This window comes from Acanthopagrus latus, chromosome 9, assembly GCF_904848185.1.
Source record: "Acanthopagrus latus isolate v.2019 chromosome 9, fAcaLat1.1, whole genome shotgun sequence".
Classification (NCBI taxonomy): Eukaryota; Metazoa; Chordata; class Actinopteri; order Spariformes; family Sparidae; genus Acanthopagrus; species Acanthopagrus latus.
The window spans coordinates 9,394,334-9,421,361 of NC_051047.1; the positions used below are offsets into that span (position 1 = coordinate 9,394,334).

General features: G+C 42.3%; 1 protein-coding gene across 20 annotated transcripts in view; it reads right to left on the reverse strand.

Annotated features, from left to right (window-relative positions):
* Positions 1-68: 68 nt before the first annotated feature.
* Positions 69-27,028, reverse strand: part of mycbp2 (MYC binding protein 2) — a 62,653-nt gene continuing 35,693 nt past the window's right edge. For 8 of the 20 annotated variants that reach the window (XM_037110864.1, XM_037110857.1, XM_037110861.1 and 5 more), the window contains 42 exons: positions 26,886-26,935; positions 26,610-26,782; positions 26,290-26,434; positions 25,916-26,122; positions 25,318-25,373; positions 25,127-25,242; positions 24,929-25,026; positions 23,751-23,867; positions 22,966-23,106; positions 20,104-20,328; positions 18,944-19,076; positions 18,736-18,861; positions 14,968-15,147; positions 13,214-13,318; positions 10,860-12,497; positions 10,154-10,323; positions 9,787-10,034; positions 9,513-9,680; positions 8,818-8,987; positions 8,521-8,720; positions 8,129-8,278; positions 7,873-8,033; positions 7,486-7,642; positions 7,121-7,345; positions 6,898-6,963; positions 6,251-6,490; positions 6,032-6,121; positions 5,833-5,913; positions 5,481-5,747; positions 5,017-5,300; positions 4,804-4,900; positions 4,516-4,635; positions 4,310-4,411; positions 4,077-4,205; positions 3,851-3,983; positions 3,662-3,765; positions 2,896-3,084; positions 2,688-2,795; positions 2,213-2,422; positions 2,026-2,133; positions 1,556-1,721; positions 69-1,417 (listed from right to left, as the gene is read on the reverse strand). In XM_037110864.1, the coding sequence (XP_036966759.1) occupies positions 1,302-1,417; positions 1,556-1,721; positions 2,026-2,133; positions 2,213-2,422; positions 2,688-2,795; positions 2,896-3,084; positions 3,662-3,765; positions 3,851-3,983; positions 4,077-4,205; positions 4,310-4,411; positions 4,516-4,635; positions 4,804-4,900; positions 5,017-5,300; positions 5,481-5,747; positions 5,833-5,913; positions 6,032-6,121; positions 6,251-6,490; positions 6,898-6,963; positions 7,121-7,345; positions 7,486-7,642; positions 7,873-8,033; positions 8,129-8,278; positions 8,521-8,720; positions 8,818-8,987; positions 9,513-9,680; positions 9,787-10,034; positions 10,154-10,323; positions 10,860-12,497; positions 13,214-13,318; positions 14,968-15,147; positions 18,736-18,861; positions 18,944-19,076; positions 20,104-20,328; positions 22,966-23,106; positions 23,751-23,867; positions 24,929-25,026; positions 25,127-25,242; positions 25,318-25,373; positions 25,916-26,122; positions 26,290-26,434; positions 26,610-26,782; positions 26,886-26,935 (7,769 nt within the window). In that variant the 3' untranslated portion in view covers positions 69-1,301. The remainder of the gene's footprint in view (positions 1,418-1,555; positions 1,722-2,025; positions 2,134-2,212; positions 2,423-2,687; positions 2,796-2,895; positions 3,085-3,661; positions 3,766-3,850; positions 3,984-4,076; positions 4,206-4,309; positions 4,412-4,515; positions 4,636-4,803; positions 4,901-5,016; positions 5,301-5,480; positions 5,748-5,832; positions 5,914-6,031; positions 6,122-6,250; positions 6,491-6,897; positions 6,964-7,120; positions 7,346-7,485; positions 7,643-7,872; positions 8,034-8,128; positions 8,279-8,520; positions 8,721-8,817; positions 8,988-9,512; positions 9,681-9,786; positions 10,035-10,153; positions 10,324-10,859; positions 12,498-13,213; positions 13,319-14,967; positions 15,148-18,735; positions 18,862-18,943; positions 19,077-20,103; positions 20,329-22,965; positions 23,107-23,750; positions 23,868-24,928; positions 25,027-25,126; positions 25,243-25,317; positions 25,374-25,915; positions 26,123-26,289; positions 26,435-26,609; positions 26,783-26,885; positions 26,936-27,028) is intronic. The other 12 variants (XM_037110875.1, XM_037110870.1, XM_037110865.1 and 9 more) reach the window with 11 other exon arrangements.

The window sequence follows — 27,028 nt, forward strand, 5'->3', positions numbered from 1 at the left end:
TCTTCAACTTAAACTCATCAGAGGTCAACAGCTACAATTCCACCACTCCTTGAAAAATGACACGTGTATACTTTGCGAAACAGAGAACCTGGTTTATTACCATTCAACTCCATCCACCACAGATATTACAGAGCAGATTCACAAGTATTAAGCTTTTTTTTTATATAACAGCAGCTGCTTTTTTTCCACACTCTGTTCCCCCGACCCCCAATCCCCCTGCCTCCTAATAGGGAAAAGCATTACAGGTGCACAATTTTATTTGGTGTGAAGACTGGCCCCTCCAATCATTCAGCTGTAATCAGTCTCACTGCGAGGTCTTTTGTTTGTTTTTGTATTCATTTTAGATTTGGTACTTTTTTTTTCCTTGACTGAGCTACAAACAGGATTTACATCCACCTTCATTCACTGCAGGCGCCAGGCTCCTCCTTCTCATTTCCAGACAACAGAAGAGATCTGACATTTAGAAGAGGGGGAATTACGACTGTCTACTGTATAAAAATGTACAGTGGCTTTATTGACATACATTCCATAGGTTAAACAGCTGCAAAATAGGAGGCACACCCAGTATTGCACTTCATTAAAAGTTCTGGCTCAAAACATAACCCAGAATATCAAACAAAACTGAAGTGAAGAGTAGCAACTTCGGAATACAGCTATTTTGAATAGTATCATATATACAAGATTAGATAAATCGTACACTATTTTCCTCCCAAACATAATATTCTTAACAGTCTTATCCACCAACTTGTCTTTTTTTGTCCGTCAACCCATGATGCACTTGACAGTGGAGAATACTGTACAAGATTACGAAAAAAAGTTTACATACAACAATATTTTAAATTCATAGTTAGGAAGCTGGAAATACGGCCTGTTCCTTTTTTTTTAAACCCACGCTGATCCACAGTTGCTTTTAAGCAAATTTATTTCCTATTCAATGTTTAATCTGTTACACTTCAGTGATCAGGAGGTGTGCAACGTCTATAGAAGCCGAGGGAATACAACGGCCGCATGCAAACACGTCACAAGTTATTTTCTTTTTTTTCTTCTTTTTTAAAATTCTATTGTTCTTTTTTTCCCCATTCAGGTTACTCTGAGTCCAAAAAAGCCTCCACTTGTTTTCGTAGCAGAGCCTGGATACCGATGTTGGTAGAAGAGCAGACCTGAGGACTCTTGACGTAGAGCAGAAACCTGGTCCACTGTCCAGGAGACTTGACAATGCAAGAGTCGAGTTTCATGGCTGGGCTTCAGCAGCAGCCAGAAATCACAGTAGACAAACTGGTTTTCAGTGAAAGTTTTGTTGTTTAGAAGGTGTGGGCATTTCGGCACACCCCACAGCCCAAGGCAAACTCCTCCCCTGTTGGTGGGTGAACTACATGCAAAGGGCACTCAGTACCCTCCAGCTGTTTGCCTTTGGGCCCTGTAATAGAAAAGACAAAAACAACATGTCACTTACATTTTTCCTGTAGTTATTTATGGCTGGTATTTCGTGTCAGTCATGCACTCTGAATAATTTAAAATTTTCCAGTAGAGTGTAGTCAGCAGAATGGTTAAGCACCTGCAGGACAATGGGGCAACTCCTCTTTGGGGACACTGGTCATCCTCTGGAAGTCATCATGGCAGGCGTTGCAGAAGTGAGTGGTGCCAAAGCAGAAGAATACAGCCACCGAGCAGCAGTACCGGCATTTATACTCAAGGAAGTCTGTGCCATGCTTGGAGCACATCTGGTGAAAAATACAGTTTCAGCATCATCATCATTTTTGTGTTAATAGTTCAGATAATCACAATTTTTAAAGGACCAGTTAATGCATATTAGTCTTGCCCAAAGTGATATGAGAAGATGAATACCTCACAGTGATGACAAGACTCACTGAAGTCACTGCTCCCCGCCAAGAAACATTTAACGTGTTTTGCAACCTTCATTCAGTGCAAGGCTAGCCGTTTCCTGCCCCTTCCAGCAAATCAGAAACTGTTTCCTGTAAACTGTCCATAGTAATGGCAGGATTCCCACAGCCATCATTTACTCACCTGAGCCCTGGAGACATCTGAGCATGCTCCACAGATCAGCTCACTGGGGTCGTAGTCATCTCCCTGTCCTGCCTCAGCATCACAGCGTGCCTCGCCCCCAAAATAGGCCTGGAAAGAAGGCCAATCATTAATTCTCAAGCCCCTAAACAACATTTTTGAATGAAAAAATACATTGTTTGTATGGTACCTTCTTGCACTTGTAGCAGACATAGTATGCATATCTGTTCATGGCAAAGCCTGCAGGGTCATTGTGGAAACGTGCTCCTGGTGTAGTTATTGCCTCACTCTTATGCAAACCCTCATACTCCAGCCTCATCAGAGCCTTCCTTCTCACATCTTCGTAGAGCTCCTTAATCGGGTCGAGCAGGTCTTTGATCACTGAGTGATTGATTTTGTTCTGGAGGCAGACAATGAAACAAACAAAGCAGCCCACATTCATAAATAGGATTCTGTTGAGGGACTGTTGGTGTACGTGTCATTTCACAAAGATGACAGTAAACAAAACAGTCACAGACTGTGTGGGAACTGCACACTGTAGACATAGCTTCTTGAACAAAGCATTTAGGCAGTCTGAGCTCAATTAACTTCAAGGCGTGGTGCAAACAGTTTTCAGCCTCTTTGTTGCCAGCTTAATCTGTTAAATCCTCAGGTTCAGGTCCTACCTTGCAAATGGGACACAGCATAAACCCAAATGTGATCCGGGGCCCAAGCCAGCGATTTTCAAGAACACGACGAGTACACTGAAGGTGGAACACATGAGTGCAGTCCAGCTGAGAACAGAGCAAAGAGTTAAACATTAAATGATTTAAAATCTGGAGTGAAACTGTTCTCTGTCTGTGGAAAACACTCCTATTTTTAGAGCTAGTGTACCTGTACGGCAGGGGCAGCAGAGAGAGCCTCTGTGAAGCAGATCATACACATGTCATCTGCATCCTGTTTCAGACAGCCGGTGTTCTTGTCACAGCCGTGCAGACATGGAAGGCAGCTCTCCTCATTCTTGACTCCTCCACAGGGGTGTCCGCAAGGATGAGTTTTACTGCAGGCCAGTTTAGCATATTCCTGACGGACACAACATGAGGGACACTGATGAGGCTCTTGAACCACAGTGTAATACACACATACTACACAATTCTACATTGGTTAGTGTGCATCTTGTGTGAGTATTTGTTCCTCTCTGCAGTGGGTGGACAACACCTCATACATCATTTGTGGCTCAGCACAGACTATTCTTTTTGAGGCAATCAAGGAAGTTTCTCCAAAAAACATAAAAATCCTTAGGTCCAAGAAAAGAATCTATGCATCTGCACCGGGAATTATAGCAACAAGGCAAAGCATAAAATGTATTTTTAATTGACAAAGTTCATTATATGTGAATATAATTCTAAAAAAAAGAACAAAGAGAAGTCACTTGTTTTTTACAGAATCAATAAACTGATGTTGCTTTTAAGTATAATAAATAAGGCTTGTTTTAAGGTTTTGCCATTTTATTGGTGTATTTATTTTGTTTTCATACTAGTCTAGTCTAGCATCCTTTTTGTATAGTGTATGCTGTATGCATTTTGATCAAATAAAAAAATATATATCTTTAATCTATTATGCTGCTCATAGGTAGTGAAGTCCTTTTGGTAATGAGTACCTGGCAGTCCGGGTCTGAGCAGACACTGCCCACTGCAGACAGCTCGGTTCCATTCCTCGTACCACAGAACCTGCAGGCATCTGAGCTGCTGGAGGCCGGTTTACCTGTAAAAACAATAGATGTGTCAGAGTAGAAATAATTGTATCAAGAGAAGCCATGAAAACCTTAAGTAAAATCCGAACATTTTACCTGTGTGCTCTCTGAACTCCACCATAGCCTTCATCGTCTTAGAGTCTGCCAAAGCCATGAGCCAGAAGAGCTTGGTCCTCCCACAGCCTTCATGGAGATCCACCTTTATGGCTTCCTCCTCCTCTTTGAACACCTGAAAGCAGCCACGAAGAGAAGATTAAACACTAGTTCACCAGGAAAAAACCATCATGCTAATAAAATGGAGTGTGTGTCGACCAACACCAACCTGTCTCTGGTGAGAGCGCGTGCGTCGGTGCAGGTGGAGGAAGCGGTCACAGTCGGTGCAGAGGTTGCCACACATGTTGCACAGGATTATGGCTGCGGTCTCACCATCATCATGGTTGTCACACATGGGCTGTGGAGAGAAGAGAAGGAAATACATTTATTTTTTCTTATTTATCCTTTTAAATATCAGGTTGTTTTTTAAAATACATTATTGCTCTTTTGTATCATATTTACCATCTGCTTCTGCTGTCCATCTTTGCCCATCCAGCGACCAGAGGACAGCCTGTCCACATGGTCCTGGTCCAGCACACACAGTGAAGCTAAGGCCAGCCACAGCTAAGAGACAGACAGAAATATAGTATTAGAATAATTAACCACAATTTGTAAACATGGATACCAGATATAGATACGTGTTGTGTATGATGACATATGATACATACCCTTGTGGTGGCGATACAGCGTACAGGAGACCGATGCTCCTCCTCCATTTTGGTTAGGGCTATGATGGTCTCAGCTATCGCATTTTTGGTGACTCTGGACCAAGAATCTGAAAGGTGACCCTAAACACAGCAGATGACCGTTTTAGAGGTATTTTCCCAGCACAATACAACATATGAACGCACAGAATTTATGACAAAGATAACAAAAGTGGTTCCATTTCAAATTAGCAGAGACTGTCTCTTGCAGAGCATTAAAAGAAAAGACAGAATAAAACAATGGGTACTTACAGCTGCCATGTCTTTAACCAGCTTAATGATGATCTCTGCTATCTGAGGAGGAGTGGAGCCTTTCATCCACCAGTGGCTCTCCCCTCTGCGGATGTAGCTGAACATGACAGAAAGGGGGTAAGATGTATAAGAATCAAAGAAAACTGAATTTTACCACTAACTGAATATATGCAAATTTGTTTCACAACTTTTTCTTAGCAGGAATTAACTCACCTGGAGTTGAAGATCATGGGTAGAGTGACAGTGGTCACCCCTTTGCCAGCGGCCATGCCTGCAGTGCCAGAGATGGTGGTGCCTTTGGCTTTCAGCTGCACAGTGAGGGCTTTTGCGATGCAGCCCAGGAACATGTCAAGGATGCAGAGCTTGTTCCAGTCACCCTTCTCTGTGGAGTGGATGATGTCACTGATGTCTGCTGGCGGCAGAGCCTTCACCCCGATGATGCTGGCAAGTCGCACTGGTGTAACCTCTGGAAGGACGCGTCTGAGCAATGATGTGACCTGAGGTGAGGTAAGATAAGACAGCAGGAACATAATTTGTACAGTTTCACGTTTATACATGCACTAAAACCACAGATTTATTCAAATGGATGTGTCTTGGCAAGAAAACTCCATGTGGTTCCATTAATTACTCAACTGCACATGACTAAAACTCTGAAATGTGTATGCCCCCTTGCTCACCTGTCTCTGTACTCTTGGGGAAGCCGTGTGCAGCAGAGAAAACAGGTCTTGCATTAGTGTTAGCTGCTGAGCGAGGTATTGGCGTCCGACATTGGAGCCACTGAGAGCCAGGACCATGGACAGGAGCTCAAAGCAGTAGGCGTCTGAGGAGGCATCATCATCACTGGGCTGCGAGTTAGCATTCTCTTTGCTAGAGATGGCGTGCTCCCATTCCTCCCTCACGCGTGTGGCCTCCATACGGATGGCCTGAACGATGTGCGCACATACCTGAAAATGAAAGCATGCATAAGGTTAAACGGCTGTGATTGGAATACCTCATCCTGTTGAATGATATGCAGACCTGACTATTTACCTGTTTCTGGAGGTTGGTCAGTTTGCTCCTGCTGAAAATTATTCCCACCATGTGCTCTTTAAGGTCTGCATCAGATGGTGCCTATTCAGAAAAAAAGGTAAAACATTAGGCTGAAGATCACTTTGAGTCACTTAACATCTGTTCCTGCACAGTAAAACTTCAGTAAACTGAACGTTTTTCACAATGTGACAGTGCAGACCTTGTCTTCTCCCTCGGGTGATGAAAGCAGGTTTTTCTCCTCCTGTTCTGGAGTAGGCTCTGCATCTCCACAGATAAGTTTTCCAAAGACCTTAATGAACAAAACAATATAGAAATATTAAAACTTCCAAGAGACTCCAGCTCTTTGAACCAAAAATGTGAAATGTGTCAAATGTAAAGGTTTCAAACAGACAGACAGTATGGTAACAGTTAGACAGACCTGTGAGGTGATGAGGCGAAACACTCGGAGAGTCTCGGCCTCACAGTTCTTCTGCTGGGCCATGCTGGCTGAGATCTGTCCTAGAATCTTGATGCTCTCACCCTCTTTCCACCCGAGGACCTTCACCTGACGCACCCTCAGGGTGTTCTCTGGACCTTTCAGTTCCACTTTGATCACATGATGATCCCCTCCAGGGAGCTCACTTGTCACCCAGCCCATGTGACGTGAGTCGAGGTCAACCTTGAAAAAAATTATTGGAATGTTCATACTTTTCACCACGTAAATCTGTAGTGTACTATAATGTTTGATCAACCAAGGTGCACTCTATTAAAACAGTTCATTAATTGATTACCTTTTGATATATTGATACTATTGTTTCTCTACAAAATTTAACCATTAACCAAATTTAACCATAACCATTGTAATTAGGAGACGAGAATAAAGGTGTTATAAATATATAGAGCTTTAGATGGCACAGAACATTTTTTTGTAAATAGCTTTGATGAAAGTGAATCAGATTTGGTTGCATTTACTCAAGCCCTCTAGTGTGTTCATATTTAACAGACTCTTTAAATAGTATACCTTACAGCACAAATGATACCATTTTAACTGTTTTCTGATGCTACTGCTGAAGAAGCTGATCATACCTGTTTGATTCTGCAGAGATCCTCTATTGCTTTTCCACACAGGAATGTCACTGATGTGACTTTGTTCTATAGATATGACAGAGAAAAACATTAATTTACTGAAATCCATCAGACAGCGCTTAATAATACATTATAATTATCAATTTGATTAATTAATTTATATGATGAAAAGCAGTGTTTTATCCCCCACACATGTAAATGCCTGGTTTGCTGTTGCCCTTACCCCAATGTCTCTGGAGTTGTCCACATGAACAGACACGTTGGAGGCGTTAATGCCTTTCACACAGCTGATGGTGATGCTCTTGGTTTTGTTCTTGTCTTCGTCTCCAGATTCCCAGAAGGTCTCTGTGGAGCCGTCTGTTAAGCTGCCAATCATGGCAGGACGGCTGGACGTCTTGATGTCTACTACACTGGTCAGGTCTTTTAGACAGGTCACCAGGCACAGATCCTGTCATCACACACAGATATAACAGGTTAGCGCATGTCATAAACACAGATGCATTACAAACAATGGACTCTGTTGGTCCAAGCTGTATTTAGCAACAGAAGACCGGTGTGATTTGTAAATCAATGTGGTTGTATTCTTGCCTGACTAATTGCTTCGTAGCCTGACTGCACACTGATGTTGAAGCTCTCCTCGCTGTCTCCGTCATCTGACTTAGACAAGATGTTGTTGATGTGATGGAAAACATTGCTCTGGTGGAGGAACTGGTGGTCGGACTGCTTGAACTTGAGACTCCAGCACCTGATAGAATATGTTGGCAAGTTACAATCCCATTGTCCCACATTGTAACATCACAATGAGCAGTACTAGCTTCTTTATGCAAGTTTACATTTCACTTTAATTAAGAAAACATGCCAAAGCTGAAATGGAGGACACAATCCGTAACACAAATTAGTATAAATTGAAATTAACCCATCAAAAATTATTGGTAAGGGGGTAGAAATAGTTGTTCAATCATTCAGAAACTCTACCTGAGCGCCATCTGCTGAAGTGAGCTGCCACTAGGAAGTGACATCATTAGGTCAGAGATGGTCTGAAGGAGGCGGTGGAAGGTGTGGGGTAGAGGATGAGCTGCCTCCCCGGCAATAACAATGTCTGACAGAGGGTGCTCACAAACGCCAAGGTCTCTTTCCTGTAGGATGCAGAGTGGAGATGTTCATAAGAAGAAGATGCAAAAACAAAGCAAACCTAAGGCTGCATGCTCCTTGACATCTACCCACTTATTACCTGTTCCACGATTTCTTTGTTTCCCTTGTTCTCATCTTCTTCCTCGTCCTCAGGCTCAAAGGGTGATGGGGTGAGAGATGCTACAAAATGCCAAAGGATGTCATGCAGGGAGGTGGTCTGGATCACATTGCACAGCAGCCAGTTGAATGCCTGAGAGAAACATCAAGGAAAAATGTTCTAATTAGTCTAACCTTTATTATACACAAACAACGTGAGAGTGCAACTTAAGTCTTTAAACTAATTGAGTCTAAAAAATGTTATCAATTATTTAGCAATAACCAGCCAATTATTTGCCTATAACCCTGAGTCACTGCTGTATAAATAGAAATAATTAGCTCACACTGAGCTCTGAGATTCAGTGAGATACTGCATTACAGGCTAATCATCGGTACCTCCATAGCGAACACCCTGCAGGCAGACTTCCTCAGTGCGTGCCTCATGGCCACCTCGAGGCCCTCCAAGTCATGGTGCTGGATAACGAAAGCCAAGACAGGCCACTGGAAATTCCTCTCCCCCTTACTGAGAGAGCCGTGGGCTGAGATCAGCCTGGAGAGCTCTGGGGATGGGTGTCGTAGCAGGGAAGACCCCACCTCTGTATGAGGGACAGAGCAGGTTGGTGTTACAGATGATGCATCACTTAGCCTGAAGTATCACGAAGCACTTCTCCAATGATGAACACATGTGCTTACCTGCATCACCACTGTGGACCCTTCGTCTGGGGACGGCTTTGACCCGGGCCGGAGAAGGCGAATGTTGTTTGTCGTACTCAGATGCTACGACCGAGTAAGACCTCTGAAACACTGTACGCTTCGCCGTGTCGCTGTCCGTGATTGGACTGGTTTCGAGACTAAATGAGAGCCCATAGACAAGAAACCCTCACAGTTTAAATAGAGTGCCGGAATAAGAGATTTTTCTTCTGTAGCAAATGTGCAAATATGTTTGCCGACAAAACAATGAACCATGTGTTTTCATACAACTGAGCGGACTTTATGTTAGGTGACAGCAAAAGGAACACAATCAACCCTTTAAATACTTCATATTAGTCTAGTTTTATTGAATTGACAAAGCACTTAGTCAAAATCAATGGTATCTTATGGTAGTCTGTACTGTATAAGATGAGGCTGGTGATAATAACAAGGCAAAATGAGCCACATTATCAGAACTAAATGCTTGTGTCAAACTTTGTGTCAAATGTATTTGCATTACAAATGGTATCTTATCTTCTGTGGAAAAAGAAGTTTAACATGTGAAAAAGTAATGGCAACCTGATTTTCCAGGGCTCAAGCTTAAATTGTGTCTGAAAAACATCATTAACTTTGAGAAACAGCTGCAATTTGTTAGCATGCAATAAGGGGAAAGTGGAAGTAACTAAAACACGCGTTACCTGGGGGGCATTGATTTCATGTTGCTCTCTGGTTCTTCAAACACATTGGGGCAGGCGTCAGGGGTGACTGAAATGTAGGGTGCAGGAACAGATGTTGAGCGCAAATACCTCATTTCATCTTGGAAGAGGTTATCGTCCTGGTAGCCTCCAAAGTTCTCAGTGTGTTGCCTGAGGAATGATAGGAGAGTAGCTCAAATCATTATTCCAGCCCATGTAACTGTACAGTTTTATTGCCTATGAAAGACAACCCGTTATTAACTAAGCTGTTAGCTACCTGGCTAGAGTCTGAAGGTAGAGACAGCCCATTTTATTGGGGATTTCGTCTGACACACCCTCCTTTAGGCTTGGAAGCAGCTGGGAGTGCAGGGGCCGGGGAGGGTGGTGGCACAGCATGCTGGGCTCAGCAGCACTGCTGAGGGACAGCAGGAACAAAGCATTGGCTCGAATCACCTGGTGGGCCTCCATAGTGGGCAGCGCTCGGGGAGTCTTCACCTGCAGGGGTTTCTTCCTGGATTGCTTCACCTGGCAAGGAACATACAGATTGTTTTTTAACTGAAGTCTAAGAAATCAGAATAACATTTAAAAAAAAACTGCTTTGTGAACATGTATTACAGCACTCAAGCTTTGCAGTAGGAGGCTACCTTTTCCCTGGCTGCAGTCTGTTTTTCTCTCAGGTATTTCTCCCGACAGCGATCACACACCAGGTACCAGGTGCTGCCTCCAATGCCTCCATCTCCACAGTTCCCAGCCCAACCACCACAGAAGTGGCCAATGCTGTTGTAACCCTGGCCTCCAGCATAGCGGCCACAACCTGTCAAGGAAATACCAAGAAGGGATGTTTAAGGTACAAATTATATTTTGGAAGCTTATCTCTTAATCAACAGTCACTTTAATCAAAACGTAAAGTAAAATGTACATAAAGGCGTGGGCAATCTGGTTTAAAAATATTAGAATATCACAGTCTATTTGATCACAATCATGATCTCAAGTGCATTCTTTTTTAATTTTCCTGTAGAATGCAGCCAGACTTGAAATTTCTTTTGGCACATCCTCTTCATCTGCCATGCCACAAGCTATAAAATCAAGTCGTATTATTTTTTTACTAAACATCACCCAAAGAAGAGCCACATGAACCAATTTGTCCAATCAGCATTGAGGACAGTAAGAGTAAGAGGATATCAAATACCACAGTCTCTATATAATCTCTATAATTGGCCTGAAAAGTAGATTGTTGATGCCTTCAAGATCAATCACAATCAAAAATCCTCAGATTGCCCACCCCCCTACTGATATACAAACTGATTATTCAGAATTAAAAAACTTAATCAGAACCTCCTGTATTCTTACCTGGGTGAGCTTGTCTCATATGGTAGGTGACGGGATAAGGGTGAGACTCCCCACACAGCTCACAGATGGTGTCTTTCTCAGGTCCACCCATGGCAAGCTGTGCCATCTCTCCAAACAGATTCCCCCTTGGACGCACCTCCGCCTTCTCCCTTTTCTTCTTCTCCTTCTTCGCCTTTTTATTATCTTTCTCATGTTCTTTCTTTTTCAGGATAGCGCTGGAGCCTGGGCTGGGGAAGATCATGTTCTGAGTCGCTGCCTTGATGGTGGCCATAGAAATGTCCTCCCAGAATGCCACCAGGTGTTGTAATGTTAATGGCAAGATTGACTTTACCCTCATAGAGGGATGAGAAGTCGCCTCATAAGAAATGGCATCTCCCTTGCCGTCCTCACACTTCTCTGGCAGTGGAGGTTCTTTCAGCATGGAGAGCACCTTGTTTTTGTTGATGCTTCCCATTTTTGAGATGTCTGGCCCATGTGGAGCAATATTAAACATGTTAAGTGCAGAGGAAATCTCTAAGGAGTGGCGGTTCTTCAACTTGCTCTCTTTCTCCTCAGCACCCTGTCCTCCCAGGGAGCTGCGGATGGGGGCATGCTCTTTGGTTAAATCTGGGTTGAACTTGAGGAAGGAGGAGCAGGCCATGGCATCATGGACTATACCTTCATGCCATAAGAATGCAGCAAAGACTGCTCGCGCACATTCAGCTACAGAGGGTGACATGGCCTGTTTGGCAGGTTCCGTGACCCGTGATGTACTCTCACCTTTAAACAGAGGCCCAGATTTGTCCTTCTTAGGGCGTGTGTGTCGACTGGAGGTTTTGCGGCTGACTTTGGGTGACGACCGGCTCTCTAGTTCCTCTTTGACAGGGGCTTTGCCAATGCTAAAGTGTACCTTGCATGATCCCTCCTCAGCATTACGTAACTCCACATTCTCATCGTTGCCATCCTCATTGGATAGAAGAGCACTGGAGGTGCAAACCTCCACTACTTCACTGTGGAGGTTCTCTTGGGTCACATGTGGAGAGGGAACCCGGTTCTCTGCATTATTGCTCACTCCTTTATTTGGATCTTTAGGGGACAGTTTAGGTTTGGGAGAGGTAGACCTGCCCCTGAGTGGCTCGGTAAGTGGAACCTTCTTTTTTCTAAGCGTGTCTGGGTCCAGAGTGTATGAATCTGATTTGGACCTTTCTCTGGGAGGGTCCAGTCGGGCTTTGGAGGAAGGGCTAACTTTAGGAGGCAGGTTTTTGTCATGGTGGGTTGACGAAGAGTGCTGAGATGAGGTGCTGGAGGGGCTAGACCTGCCTGAAGAGGATCCGCCTTTCTGTTTGGGAGAGGAGGAGCGAGAGCCAGGGTTCGGGGAGTCAGCCCGAAGTCCAGGGGTTCTCCCATCTGCCTTTAGGGCCTGCAGGGTGTTGTGATTGGGCGAGTGAGAGCGGCTGTGTGAGTCAGACCTCAGTTTGGCCGTGTCTGAGCGCAGGATGAGGGCTTCACTGGCTGAGAGTCCACCCTCCCCTGTCTTGACCCGGCTCTGTTCAGATGAGCGGCTTCCCCGACTCTCCTGTTTTGGCAAGCGATTCTCCTGGCGGTGTTTGGAGGCTGGGGACATGGGGCGTGCACCGGGCATCAGGTTCCCTCGCTCACCTAAACGTTAATCATTTTAAACACAGTTACACTACAGAAAATGACCTAAATTAGTGGTAAAAGTGTAACCATTTAACTCTAGGCACCACATTCAAGATCTGAGTGAAATAAAAAATATAATGTTAAAAATATAAGGTTAAATGAAATGAAGGGCAGAAAAGACAGAAGTCTCAAAGGTGAAAGATGTTAAATGTTGTGAAGCTAATGCCAGTGAGTGATACATTTTCTTAAAAAGCAAACTTTGCCATAACTAGCTGGGTGTTTCTCCCACAGCTTTGTCTGTCTATTACCAGACAAACTCTGACATGGATGAAAACAGCTTGTGGACCATGGAGGAGCTGATGACAGATGGATTCCAGCCCAGTCCTGACCTCTCCTACTAATACTGGATCTAATGGTAGTGGTAACTTTGGAGTGAAAAAAACCCTTGGAGTCAAGAGCATTGACGATCCACCTACTTCTAAACTGAACATTAAATTAATGCTCATGTGTCACTCATCAAACTTCAGTTTTCTCTCTAAATCATAATATTGTGTTTAGTCATGTCCTTCTTTAGTACACAGTTTTAAGGTTAGCTCTAACACAAGATGCCCAAAATGTATTCCACAAGTTTACCATGTAAATACTCTTTCATCACAGAAGAGGCTGTGTTTTCATTGATTTCCTACCCACCCTCTGTTCAGTCTGAGGGAGGCATGCATGCTGTGATTACCCACCCTTTTGCCTTAGAGCGACAGATGAGAGAGCAGTACCATGCCCAGCCACGGACACACTGCTTTTGTGCACACGCTCGCGAGAAGCAAGGCTGCGCGATGAACCATCTACAGCGGAAAACAGCGAGGCAGGTAAACGAACAAGGCATGGAATGCAAGGGGGGGCCACCACAGAGAGAAAGAAAGGAAGCATAAAGAGGCAATGGGGTCAAGAATTTGAAGTAGAAAGAGGCAAAAAGACATGTTAAAGTGATGGGAAGATAACAGAGAGGTAGAGAAACTTAGAGACATGGAGACATGAACACTCATATAAGAGGAAAACAGAATTACAGAGCCCTGGAGGTGTTCTATGCACTATGTGGTACTTTGTGCTCTCACATTTTTTAGGCAGAAGTAGCAAAAATATTCATAGTTATGTTTTAATTAATGTGTAATTTCCTTAATCTAAGAGCTGTCATATTTCTATTAGCTGATAATGATTACCTACAAAGGAAGTGGTACACAGTGTTGCACCACCATATTTCTACAGTAGCCCAGAATGGACAAAACAAACACCTGTCATGAAGAGGCTATTGAGCTGGTTGCAATCTGCTACCTCACCACTGGATGCAACTGAATCTTACACACTGGACATTTACTGTTATGTATATTTTGCCTCCCTCACATCGTGTAGAGTGCTGCATTTAGTCAGCTAGAGATTTGATCAATGAAAAACTATAGAACCCTCAGTGTTATCAAGGGTTTTATGGCAAAACATCTCAGAGATAAAACAGGGTTGTTTTTATGGCCAAATTCCAAATTCTCAACCGAAGACTGAAAACAAAAAAAAAAACAAACCTGTAGTTAAAGCCAGTGATTCATGGTGAGTGTGAAGGCTACCTGCACATCAGGACTGATAGTATTAAGTAGGTGTGCCAATGTGAGAGCAAAAGGGTTTCATTTATGCACAATTTTTTTCCAAGGCACCAACCGGGCTCCACAAGACAGAGACAAACAGGTAAAAAAATATAACATGTAAAGAGAGTAGCAGTATAGACAAAAAGACCAACAGAAAGAAAGAGAGCTATACAGGCTGAAACAGTGACAAATATATAATCAGATACTTTGGATCCCATTCTGAGTTAACCTCTTCTAAAATGTGGTATTTGAATTATCCAGTGAATGTACATAATATTAGTAGGTGTTACATGTTATATTGTGACTTGGTTGTAATTTCTAGGAGAGTACTGTTTATATTTGCAGTGAAGCTCTGGGCTGGTTGAGGCAAAGAATGAAACAAGTTGTTAATAAAAAGGATGGAAATGCAGATCTAATGTTAAAGCAGCGAGAAGGATGATAAGGAAGAGAACGAAAAGCTGACAAGAGAGCAAGCAAAAAATTAAGCAAATCAGCCTATTACTTAGCGCATGGCAAAATATACCTTTTAACAAGACATTTTGTCTAGTATTTAAGTTTGAAATCTTGTTTCCAAAAACAAATGAATGTGTATCAATGCATACATTTTTTAAGGTGGCATCACCTGATTTGTTTTTTTGAAACAAGATTTAAACATTGGTGACAAGATATGTTGGCTTGTTAAGGATATTTCGGCACTGTAAAACATAACTGCACTGTTATGTGTCACACGTCACTCCTGCCCTCCTCACAAAATCCAAAAAGAAGAATGAATACAGAACAAATCAGAAAAACTAAAAGTTCGGAGGAAAAGGATCAACACCTGTGCAAGCAAGCGCTGTCAGAAAGCAGGACAGACTTACTCAGAAGCTGTGGTTGTGGCTGAGACAGTTGGGAGGGGGATTGTCCAAACACAAATGGACTGTGGACAAGGGAGGAGGAGGGAGGAGGTTGGGCGGCTTGCTCAAATACGGAGGAGGAGGGAGCTGCTGAGAGGAAGGGCCCAGACTGAATGGAATTCAGTATGGCACTCAACCGGTCACCTGCAAACATGGAGACAGAGGATGGGGAAAAACTACAGCTTATGCTATGGTTTGAGGTTTTTCCAAAGGGGGGGAGGGACGATCATTCAGAGTTTAATTTCTATCAGTCATTTAGTCTTCTCCCACAATGTCACAGCTGTGCGAAATGGGAGGAGCTATTTTGAGCCATCAGGGTCCCAGGAGTTTGTAAAAATTTTTTCTGTATCGACAGTGCGAGAAGATTAGCAGTAGGAGCGCTCCAAATGCTTGGATGGGCATCCCAAAGGTGAGCAATGGAGTCAGAGACCATCTGGTCCTGCTGTATGATTAAATTGTCCAAAAGGTACAGCAACTCCCAAGAAATGTCTTGCATGAAATATTATCAAGTAATCAGTTCACCTCAAAATCAAAAATACGCAAAACTGCGTACAACAAGAGCTGTGGATTGTGTTGATTAACCGGGTCATGATTTCTGTAAAGAGACATTGCTTGTGAGTTTTCAAATGTTTTTTTTTTGGTGCTTTGAGCATCAAAGTGCCATTTAGTTCTATATATTCAAGAGAAGGCTGCGATCTACAAAAGTCTGCAACTCCTACCAAAACAATAGAAATATATAAATAGCACTACAGGTAAAAGGAGAAACGTGTATTTTTGTCAATACATTAAGCTGTTAAAAAAAGGTTACTTTAAAATCATGTGTCAATAGTAGAAAAATCCAGTAGCTATGCTGTAGTAGTGTTTTGTCTTCATTTGCGATGACAAAGTGTGCTGCTACAAATCTGACTGGCTCCTCTGACTGGCTTTATCCCCGGGGCAATGTCAGCTGAGGCTCACGGGTATACAGAAAAACTGAGATATAATTAATTCAACTAAAGCTCAACTGAATATTAGTCATCCCTGTTTTCAGCCAAAAATTGTAAATGGTTTATTGTTTTTAATAAAGAGGAAGAAGAAGGGCTTCACTGTGACCTAAAGGTCATGGACATACCATGCTTTGTTAGTGATATTTGACGAGTAAGGCGCATCCTAGCATCTAACTGGACTGATGTTATGATATTTAGACAAGTTATTTTCACAGGTGAATGTTAGTTTGGATGCTCATTCAAAAAGTTAAGCTAAAGGAAAAGATGTGTTCATGTGTGCATGTTAAATAAGAAGAAAACTTTAGCAGGAAAGCGAAAACGAGTTGCTTAAAGTTTGTCTCCATCTATGTTGAAGTATACTGAGCACTATTTTATTTTATCAGTGCCTAACTAGGGTTAGGGTTTTTATGTAATCAAAACATTTCCACTTCCTCACTTTAGTTTGTTTTCTTTTTTTTCTGAAAGGGGACATATTTACAGAGTAGATCCATCTGCTGTAGCAGACATAAATGGTATTTTACTTCAATAATAATCTTTATTATTGTTAACATATCTATGAAAGTCTTGACTTTCTATGTTGAGGAGCAATGACAATATCGTGACCAGAACAAAAACAGGGTATCAAAAAATACTTCATAGAACCAGCGGCTCCTCCCATTTCGTTACTGTATTTGGGGGGACGATGTGGGGGGGGTGGGGTGGAGGGGGTGGTCTCTATCAAGAGTCAAAAAGCCTGTGTGGCCTCATCAGATGTCTCAAAAACATATACTGGGAGAAACTTTACCTTTCTCTACATATTATATATTGAGCTGACACTGTATCAGTCATCATTCAAAAGTCTCCCACTGTCTTGACACAACCAGATACAAAGCCCAGTCGTTATGCCATTTTGACAGAAAATCAAATGTAAAATTTAGTTTCTGGGGAGACATCTTCAAGTCTGGAGTGTACATCCATTGCCATTTTATCATTTGTTGGAGCCGGTAATGGGAGGCTGCCTCAGTGAAGGCAAGATGGGAAAAAAATCATAATACTTAAGTCTGATAGACCTGTCAGTGAGGCTGCTCTCCAAGCTGAGAGCTTTGGCACACATTGACATTTCAAGCTGACAAGTCTGAATGTGATCCATATAATGCTGCCTTCACTGCATGATGTATCCATCACACAAGTGGCAAAGGATGTATGAGCTTGAGTTGCAAAGGCCTGACACCTCCAATGGGGACTTGCAAACATTCACCATGCTTGTGGGAGTTCGGTGTTCAGAGATTTCCCCATTCAGGATACATGTGCTTAACACCTTGCAAAATGTATGCACTCTGGGGCAGAGAGGTTATCTGGTATAAAAAGAACCTTGCTTTGAGGCAAGCCAAGAAGCATTTGTGATGGACTGCTATCTGGTTGCTTGAAGGAAGAGATGTTGAAAAGGTATAAAAGAATCCATCTCTCCATTTCAGAAACCCAGCCTTTACTTCTCCCAAGTGTAACCACATCAGTGAGTGGTCTAGGGAAGAAGCAGCCTACAGGGTCTATCTGTGTTGATGCCAGCCACAGTGACAATGAAATGAGTCATTGTTCCTCTTGTCAGAGACAGCTGCAGTTATACAGAAACTAAATTGCCAGTAACATTCTGTGTAGCATCCAGATTCAAGTGCACTTTCATCACCCTCAGGAGTCGAGGCTGACACAGCTTAGCATTCGAAGACATATAGAGGCCATCAGATTTGTGTTCTGCCCAACAAAGACACAATCTTTGTCCTCTACAGTAGCAGGAAGCCCTGTGATCGTAAGAGAGACAAGATTACAGCTTTACCATGGTCCTCTGATTAGCATGGCCGAATGTCTCAAAAGGTCAGCCTCCTTTTTCAAGCAATGAGGAAGAGTTAAACCGTTTGAAAGACAATTGACACAGCATCAGCGTGACATTCAGCCAGGAAGATACACAGATACATTTGGGGCCAGCCAATCTTTGATGGTGGAGCGGCACTGATGAGTTCATTCAGGTGATGTTTTCAGTATACAACCATATTTTTAAGAAAACAATGATTATGTAAATGATTCAATGCTTTCTAGAGGACTAAATTAAGGTAACAAAGGGTAGAGGGTGAAATCACAGGCACGTAATCAGGGGCAGTTATCAGTGTTGGACTAGCCCACAGTACTCCCAACTTGCACTCACACACACACTCACACACACCACACACCACACAGAGCCATATGCCTGACATTGCAAAGATGTTAGGCATGAAATAACAACAGTAGACACAATAAAAAGCATGCATAAATAAAAAGAGATGAGAGATAAGTGACTGATGGCAACTGTGATTCTAAAGAGATTGACTGACCCATACTGGATCACATATACCTGGATGCAGCGGATATACTGCTATTAAGATAAAGAGGTCAAGAGATCTGTAATTCACTATAGTTTTGAATAGAAGAAGAAATTGGGTGTGCTATTATGATGAAAGTGCATAACCAAAGATGTGAAAATGTCTACACTTATCAGTCCAGAGAACGTGGAGATGTCAAATAGAGTGTACATTAAAATAAGCAAGGAAGAGTCAAGACAAAAGTGCAGAGTGGAGTCAGTGGTGTGGTATACATCAGTAACCTTTGACTCAAGCCTGAAGACTCAATTAAACAGCACAAAGTGGATGTTGTAAGCAAAGTGATAGGCAGATTAGGGATATGTTATTATTATGTTATTTTATCTCTTCAAACCTACACTACGCCGCGCTAACCTCACCTTTGTTGTTGGAAATGCCATAGTCAAAGCCCTGCGCTCCATTTGAAGTTGTGGCTCTGTTGAAGGCCTGCACAGAGAAAGGGCTGGGTGGTGGGGTCTGCGCCCCGTGTTCAAGCAGTACTTGTTCTATAAGAGCAAATTAAATTATGTTATCTTTCAATTTATCACATTTTGATGTTCACAAATGTTCCCCATCGAGTGGGCTTACCGTCATCATGGCGAAGGTACTGATTCCCACCACGGTCTCTGGCCAATGACCAGGCCTCTCCTTCATCACTCTCACAGAACTCCACTACACTGTTCTTATCCAGCTGTACCCAGGTCCCCTCTGAGTTGACCACCTGTTTCACAAACAACACTCTTTATCCATACTCACACACACTCAACACATGTCACACACTGCACATTCACAAAATCCTAAACTATCAGAAAAATGGTCATTTTCCATATCAACCCCAGTTGATCCATGTTATTACCGCACAGACAAAACCATGACACAAACTCTTCTACGGTAGATCACTAACATGCAAACATTCAGTTCATCTGATTAACACATACAGTATCCACAGCAGTAGATCACGTGAATTTGATTTTGTGCATCAGCAGACACTGCGGGACAAAACTGATGTAGCTAAAATAAAATAAAAACTTACTATAAGAAAGGCTTATTGAAAGGTAAATGCATTGGGGGTTGTTTTGTCTCAATTCCCTGAAATATTATCGTTTTGGAAAAACAGACATAGATGGAAGTATTAGTAAGTGCAGGCTGCACCTCTCAGATCCAGACAAGGCATTCCAGTAAAGGCTCAGAGAGGAAAACTATTGAACAGCATGACACACCACAGCAGCCACAGACAGGTCTTAACCAAAATGAGGGGAGGCTCCACTCATCACCAGGCCAAAGTACAAAGTATCAAAGTACCAAGTTATTAAAAGTGCAAGAAAGATACAGTCAAGGCAAAGAAAGGATCCAGCATTGCGTGATCAGACTTCCACTGAGAAGTCTTGAGGCAGTTGAATATGACACCCTGAAACTGCAATGGATTTGTAAAACTTGAATTAGTAAGTCAGGAAGCACGCAAAAATGTTGCAGCCACAGGAGTTGATAAGGCCTCAGCGGGCGGAAAGACACACCACACACCCACACCCAGAAGCACCTGATGTATTTTCCCGTTAGAGAAAGAGATTACATCCTTTACATTCAAAATCAGTTTCAGATCAGTTTAGGAAAAAGAGGGAACTCTAATTTCTGAGAATTAAGGCCAAAATGTACTAACATTCGCTAAATTACATTATGTGATCTAAACAGATTGACTTATTCAAATCCTGCCACAAAAAAACATTGCATTATTTGGGGTGAGTGCGTACCTCGCCTATGGCCTTGACCTTGTTGCCAAGTACTAACATTCCAATGGGGATACCCCTAAGGTTTGGGCAGCTTCTGATGTTGTGACCAGAGGGGCCGGTCTTCACTACCTTATAAAGCCCCGGGCCGCCGCCCTGCCCTGCCCTGTTCTGCACCCGAATGGGGGCCTCGTGGGAAGGGCAGCTGCTCACCTCCTTAACGTTCTCCTCCGACTGGCCCCTGACCTCCTGCAAGAGGTAAGAGCATGGATTAGAGCCAAAGTACAGTAACACAGCAAAAGGCTGCAAAAATTTTAAAGACCAGGACCAGGTTCACACAACTAAGTCCTGAAATATTGTTGTGAATTACTAGCAGTATCACAAGGAGATGTCATAAAAGAGAATGTCTGCTTTGGCAACCGACCCTGCATAAATAAAATCAGAATAAACATGCCTAATCTTCATATTAAGAAAAGACTGGATCCAAAATGTACCCTCACCCATTTCTGATATCAAGCGTTTATGGATAAAGAGGCTCCTGGACATGTGTTATTCATATCCTTAAAGCACTAAACATTTAGACAACAACTTACTTTCTAACCAAGAGTTAAATAAGAAGACTGATACCACTCATATCTATTTCTTTGCTGGGCATGTAAATTCCTCGAGCCTTGTTGTTACTGTTCCTAACAAATAAAGAGTCCAACATGAAAACCCCACAAAACCACAAGCCTGATATTTTTACACTAGGGTTTTTTTGTGCAGCTAAAACAAGCAAGATATATTGTTTTAATCAGTGAACTCTAGGGGTGCTGGTAGATGGATTTCGTTATGAAACAGACACAACCTTGCTGTTTATGTGGGGTTTCAGTCTCTGTAAATACAGCTAGCTGTTTAGCTCAGTAAACTACTTTGAGAAGCTGTGTCGTGCTCAGATGACATACTCTTGTGTCGTGAACTACTATCACATGACACAGATAACTGTATACCTATATAGACCTCCATTCTTATAAGTTCAACACCCATTCAACATTGTAGTGATGCAGCTAAATGACCAATACATAATCAACCAACTAATAATTAGAATGGCTGTTTCATTTCATACAGTCTGAGGGGAGGCATGCTATGAAACACAAGGATACAGGACTATACTGTATACCACAAGCCTTATAAACAGGACCTCATGCAACAGACTGCGGAACATTAGTATTTTCAACCCCATGCAACATACAAGCTTGAACAGGAATTACTTAAAACCTCCAAAATATGATCACTGCAGGAATCCATGGGACAATAGCAGTTGATATACTATACGTCATGGTACCATCAAAATGTAACAAAACAGACATCCATGCAACGGTGGTTCGACCTCTTATGTTTGATGTAACACTGTGGGAGGACTACATAGTCACAAGGGGTTCAAGAGGACAAGTAGAGTAACAAATGGATGATAAACTATGGGGCATTCAAGCTATTTATCCCTCCTTCATACAACTCACCTGTGGTGGGAATATAGTTAAGGGAGTCCATGACAAAAAGCCGATATCCCTGACTCCTTGGCTAGCGTTAAAGACATTCTGAGCAACAGATCGTGAGACAGTCAAGAAACAGTAGACGACTCGAGTGAGGAGAGAAAACAGAATGGGGGAATACGCTCATGTATTTTTTTGGAAGAAAAAAAAATTGTTTTGGCTTGGCTCTTCTGGAATTTCCAGCATCAGATGTTATTTGAGAAGGTGAGAAAGAGAAGACAGAGTCTGACTGGTGTCAGACAGGCCAGTCAGAGAAATCGTGGAGCACTGATAAAAGGGGGCCATGACAAACTGCAAATACAGGCAAAGCCTGTCAAATGCTTGAACACTTTACAGAAAGTGTCAAGATCAAATGTATAAAAAAAATACAGAACCCAGTTGCCGGGGCAAAAGAAAATAATTGATAGTTCACTCCAAAACACCACAGGGTCATTTTTTCCAAATCTATGACCACATGAGAGACATATAAAGAAGAAACTTCCAAAAAAATTCTGCACTTGGATGATGTAGTGTGTCATGCTGTTCAGACAGAGACCTTACATGGAAGCCTTGTAGCACCTAAAGCATCCCAATGCATAGGTGGAATTGTAGAGCAATAGAGGTACAATTTCCCATTTAAACATTTTGTGGACCTGTGATTGCTTCATGACAGAAAACCACCTGGAGATTAACATCCGATCATTCAGATACTTTCCCTGTTACTGCAATATTCATGTCTTAAATTACACCTGGTCACATTCTTTATTTGATTCTGCAAGTAATGGCGGTTTTTGTGGCATGGAGCAAAATGCAAGAGGAACCCTTATCATCACATGCTGGGGTGTGTGAGTGTTCATGAATTGTGAGTGAGGGACAATGAGGAAAAGAAGACTGAACAGTGCAGGCTAACCAACTTTCCCACAGGATGAAATTGCTCCTTTACTACTTTTTTCATTGTCTGTCAATTCCTGCATTGGGGTTTGTGTGTAGGCACTAAACATAAACTACCTTGGCGTGTGAGCATTTACAAGTGTTGCTGGTCACATCATGGTGAACCTTTTTCCTTTAAATGTGAGTTAATGCATGCACGCTCCCATCTACTGTTCCATTGCACAGCGTGTTAGTAAAAGTTTCATATTCAGTGTAGCTCAAAAAGATGTTTCATGCAAGAGAACACCCCAACAGTTAATGAAGTTCTCAGTTTACCATGCTTTGAGTACATTTGGGGAGCAGGTGCCAAACACTAGAATCCTCGAAAAACCATTACTGTACACAAAAAAGATGATCTCTGAGCTTTTTCCCCAAATGAACAGCGCAGGAGCCTCTGTCATTATTAAACTGGGACAGACTGCTCAGCAGGCCGCCTTCTACTTACGTCGGCTGGGACCAGGAGGCTCCTGCCCAGGTGCTGGTTAAAAGAGAGGCACCAGGCTTCAGTGTACCCATTCATGCTGGGAACATACTTCTTTACTGTTTCATCATTGAGCCTGAGCCATACACCATCATCATTGTGGATCTACAGGAAAACAAGCAACAGAGCAGAGCCATGCCGTCCTGTTACTATGGAAACAGGATGGGCAGCACCCTCACACACACACACACACAACACCTCTGAGGCTGCAGGAAAGTCTTAACTCTAATTGGAGGCGAGTACATTTGAGTAGCAGCAGGTAAGACATGTAAGAAATGTCACTAGTGCCGTTGCTTAAGGGCAGATAGCGTGCAATACTATACTGAATATGGTTTGCATGACAGGACAACCATTGAGTAAATGCTTCTTGTGCTGCTATTTTATTTTGAGATTTAAATGCATTACATCTTTCCAATTTATGGTGCAGGCTTTTAAGCCTTTCGTATAGCCTCAGAGTGTCTTGCCAGAGTATGAAGCAAAATAAAGTAAGAGCAACAAATTCATAAGCTTTGAAAGTAAGTAGCTATTATTTAGAAAGGTTATAACATATAATACATAGAAGCAATCAAAGAGAACTACTTAAAACTATCAATCGAGACAAAATAAATATAGGATTACAAAGTTTATGATTATATCTTACTGATTTAAAGAACAGACAAGGAAATAAGAGTAAAAGTGGATAGTGCTCCAGCTAGTATACTTATATAGCGTATCTTAAGCATAATTCTTCCTGGTCTAAATTCAATTACCTCGTCAATGAAAGTGATGGTGCCATTGACATGCACTATGCCTATCTGTTCACTCTGCAGGGAGGGGTGACTACGCACACGCAGGCCTGCGCTGTCCTTGGACACAAATTTGCGGACCTGAGAGAAGCAGAGGGGAGATGGATACTGTGAGCGGCAGGAGCAAAGAATAGAAAGAAAATAAAGACAAGAAGTGCAGCAGGAGTTGAAAGAGGAAGAAGCAGGACACGCTGACAGTGGGAGATTGCTTGCATTAACCCACACAGAGCCTGCTCTCAAGTCCACGCGCAGAAAGAGCGAAAGATAAGGAAACTTTAAGAGCCCTGTTTTCAGTAGCACCAGGTAGATGAAGTTAGTCATGATCTTGCTGGATTCATCAAAATTTATACTGATGCATGGAAAACATTGAGCTGTATAGACAGTGCTAACTTAAAGCATATTTGCTTGCTTCCCCATTATAGATAACAAAAAAAGAAATTCCACAAGTTTCACAAAAATGATGATGAGTCCAACTTTCCTTATGTCAGTTTGATGCATTACCTCCATTTAAAGTAATCTCCTATCACTCTTTTGATGATCACTACTCATATTAAAAAGTAATCAATGCAGTTTGACTCGATGACAGGGCTAACATACAGTATCTGCACGAAGTCTCAAAATGACTCATAAACAAACTAACCACGATCAGTCTTAGTACCATATGACTTCATCATATTATGTGCAACATGTTCACAAGCAGTTGCGTATTTATCCATTCAACAAAGTAAAACAACATCACACTGTCCCCTGTCTCACCACCTGAGAAACGTAAAGGAGGTCATGGCACTGCTTCTCTTTGTCTCACCAAACAAAATCTGAATTTGTTAACTTTTTTATTTTAAATCCCCATCATCTTGCACTGGAGAGAAGCTGAAGTTTATGCTTTCTATCACAAATATTTGTTCTGTTTGTCAGGCCAGCAAACCAAATCAAAGAGATGTAAAAGCTAAAAGCTGCATCAAGTTGTAAATAAGATGACTATTGTCAATGACAAGTTCTTTGTTTTAATGTTCATGTCCAAAGACTGCTTAATATAGCGGTTGAGTTGTATTTGATGGGTGATTGCAAGCATGCATGCAGATCATAGGTATGTTTATGTGAATGTTCATGCCCCTGTTGGTTATTCAAAAGAAAAAGCTCACCTTGCTAGGCTGAGGTTCAGCCTTTGGTTTGACCATCTGAGTGCCAGGTGGAATCATGCCTTTGGGAGGGTCTTTGACTTCTACCTCTAAACCAGCATCTAAAAGAACATACAATTTCCAGCTTAGCTCACTTGCTCATAGTGAAGCCTTTACATTACTGAGGACAAATGTGTTGTTCCTCAAATGCTTTTAAAATACCTATTTCAATGCCATCAATGGTGACGTGGATTGTATAGAGGCCCACAGCTCCTGGAGTCCAGTTGGCACTGTAGGTTCCATCAGTGTTGGCACGAATCAGCATGTTCTCACTGGGTCTGAGAGGGTAATGATCAGTAAGTAGAATGTATTGCACTGGAAAATGTGTTTTGTGTCTGCATGACATAACTTACCTCTTTGGGGTGGGGGAAGCAAAGCGTAGTTCTTCAAAGGAGTAGTTCTCATATGCCTGAAAAAAACAGAAAGAGTACACATATTAAAAGTTTCAAGAAAAACAATTACAATTGCAGAAAGGGCAACCATTGTAAAGATCCCTAAATAAACTTTGTACTCATTACCCGGTCTACATTTTTCACAGTCCTATGGAATAAATTGTGTTTCTACAGAATACTACCATATTCTTTGCTTGTCTTGTATCTTCCTCAGTGTTACCTCACTGCTATTCAGTTAATTTGTTCTCTGTGTCTTTATTCAGTTAATTCAATCTCCCTTTTGTCCTTTCTCTTTAAATTCAAAGTCCAACACATAAAAGAAACAGGTATAAACAAGCTATAAAAAATGCAAATGGCTCACATGTTAGTATTGTTGAATACAACCAAAGGGAATAATAGTAACTCCGCTATTGACATGTCTTCACTGTATTTACTTTAAGGCCCACAGGTTGGCAAGCACACAACAGATCTCATCATGAACAGCTCCCCCTTGTGGAACATGTGCAGTCCTCTAAATGAATAAACAAGTGAGCTTCCAAGTCTGTTACATGAGGCTGACCTTCATCATGGTGATAGCAATGTATCGAGCCTCTTTCACAATCATGGGCTCGTACGTGGCCTCCAGTTTGGGCATTGGCAACCCTCCGAAGGTTAGGTCAGGGCCAGAAGATGAAGGCGAGGAGCTTCCTGGCAGTCGCTGCAGCTTCTTCACATTCTCAGGCTGCATCGACTTCTTCTGTGACACAGGAACAGCCTTCACCTCCACCTGGACACGTAAGCGATAAGAAACACAAGTCAGAGGTGTGTGATGCTGCATAGATGGCGAGTAAGAATTCAGAAACAAAAAATAATTAATTAGTAATTTTATTTCTGTAAAATATTTATCTATTTTTATTATCTTATCCTGGAAGAAGAAAAGCCAGTTATCCTGACCTTCATGTTAGGAACATGCACCACATCGCCATACTGGTCTTTGGTCTGTACGACCACAGTGGCTGGCCATCCACAGCGTATGTCATCTTTGTTCAGGATCAGAGATGTTTTCTGGGGGTCTGCATAGGAGTCTGGCTGCAGCCACCTAGATGGGAGAAAAAGACAAATGGAGAGAGACAGGGTAGTGAATAAGTTATTGAAATGCAATCCTCAACAGCAGGCACAAAGCTAGAAGAAGATTTACAACCAACAGATATTTTAAAATGGAAAATACTCAGTCTTCGTCAGGTAACTAAAACAAGACACAGAGTAGCATTTACCTGGCCAGACGTCCTCCACTAGAATTCTGTACACAGGTGATGAAGTCCTCAAGGAAAGAGTGCTCATTGGTTTGAAGGTGCAGGGGCAGATTTCCCTCCAGGGCCTCCAGGATGGTGGGGGAGTGAGACAAGGCCAGACCCTTCCCCAGGATCCCTGAGTGGGACTTACACACCTGGGTGAGGTCAAAGGAAATAAGAATCAACGAAGGTAGATTTCTAGAGTGATATCAAGACCAAAATGAGTGGGCATGTCTCTGAATTTAAGATATCCCTCACCTGAAGAGAGGCTTCTTCAAGAATCTCTAGATCTTCCTCCAATTCATTACCTTAAATTAAAAAAAATAAAGATTAAAACAATAGATGAATGATTTACTCATGAGGTTATACAGTTGTAATTTGCCTTTATCAGTCACACACAA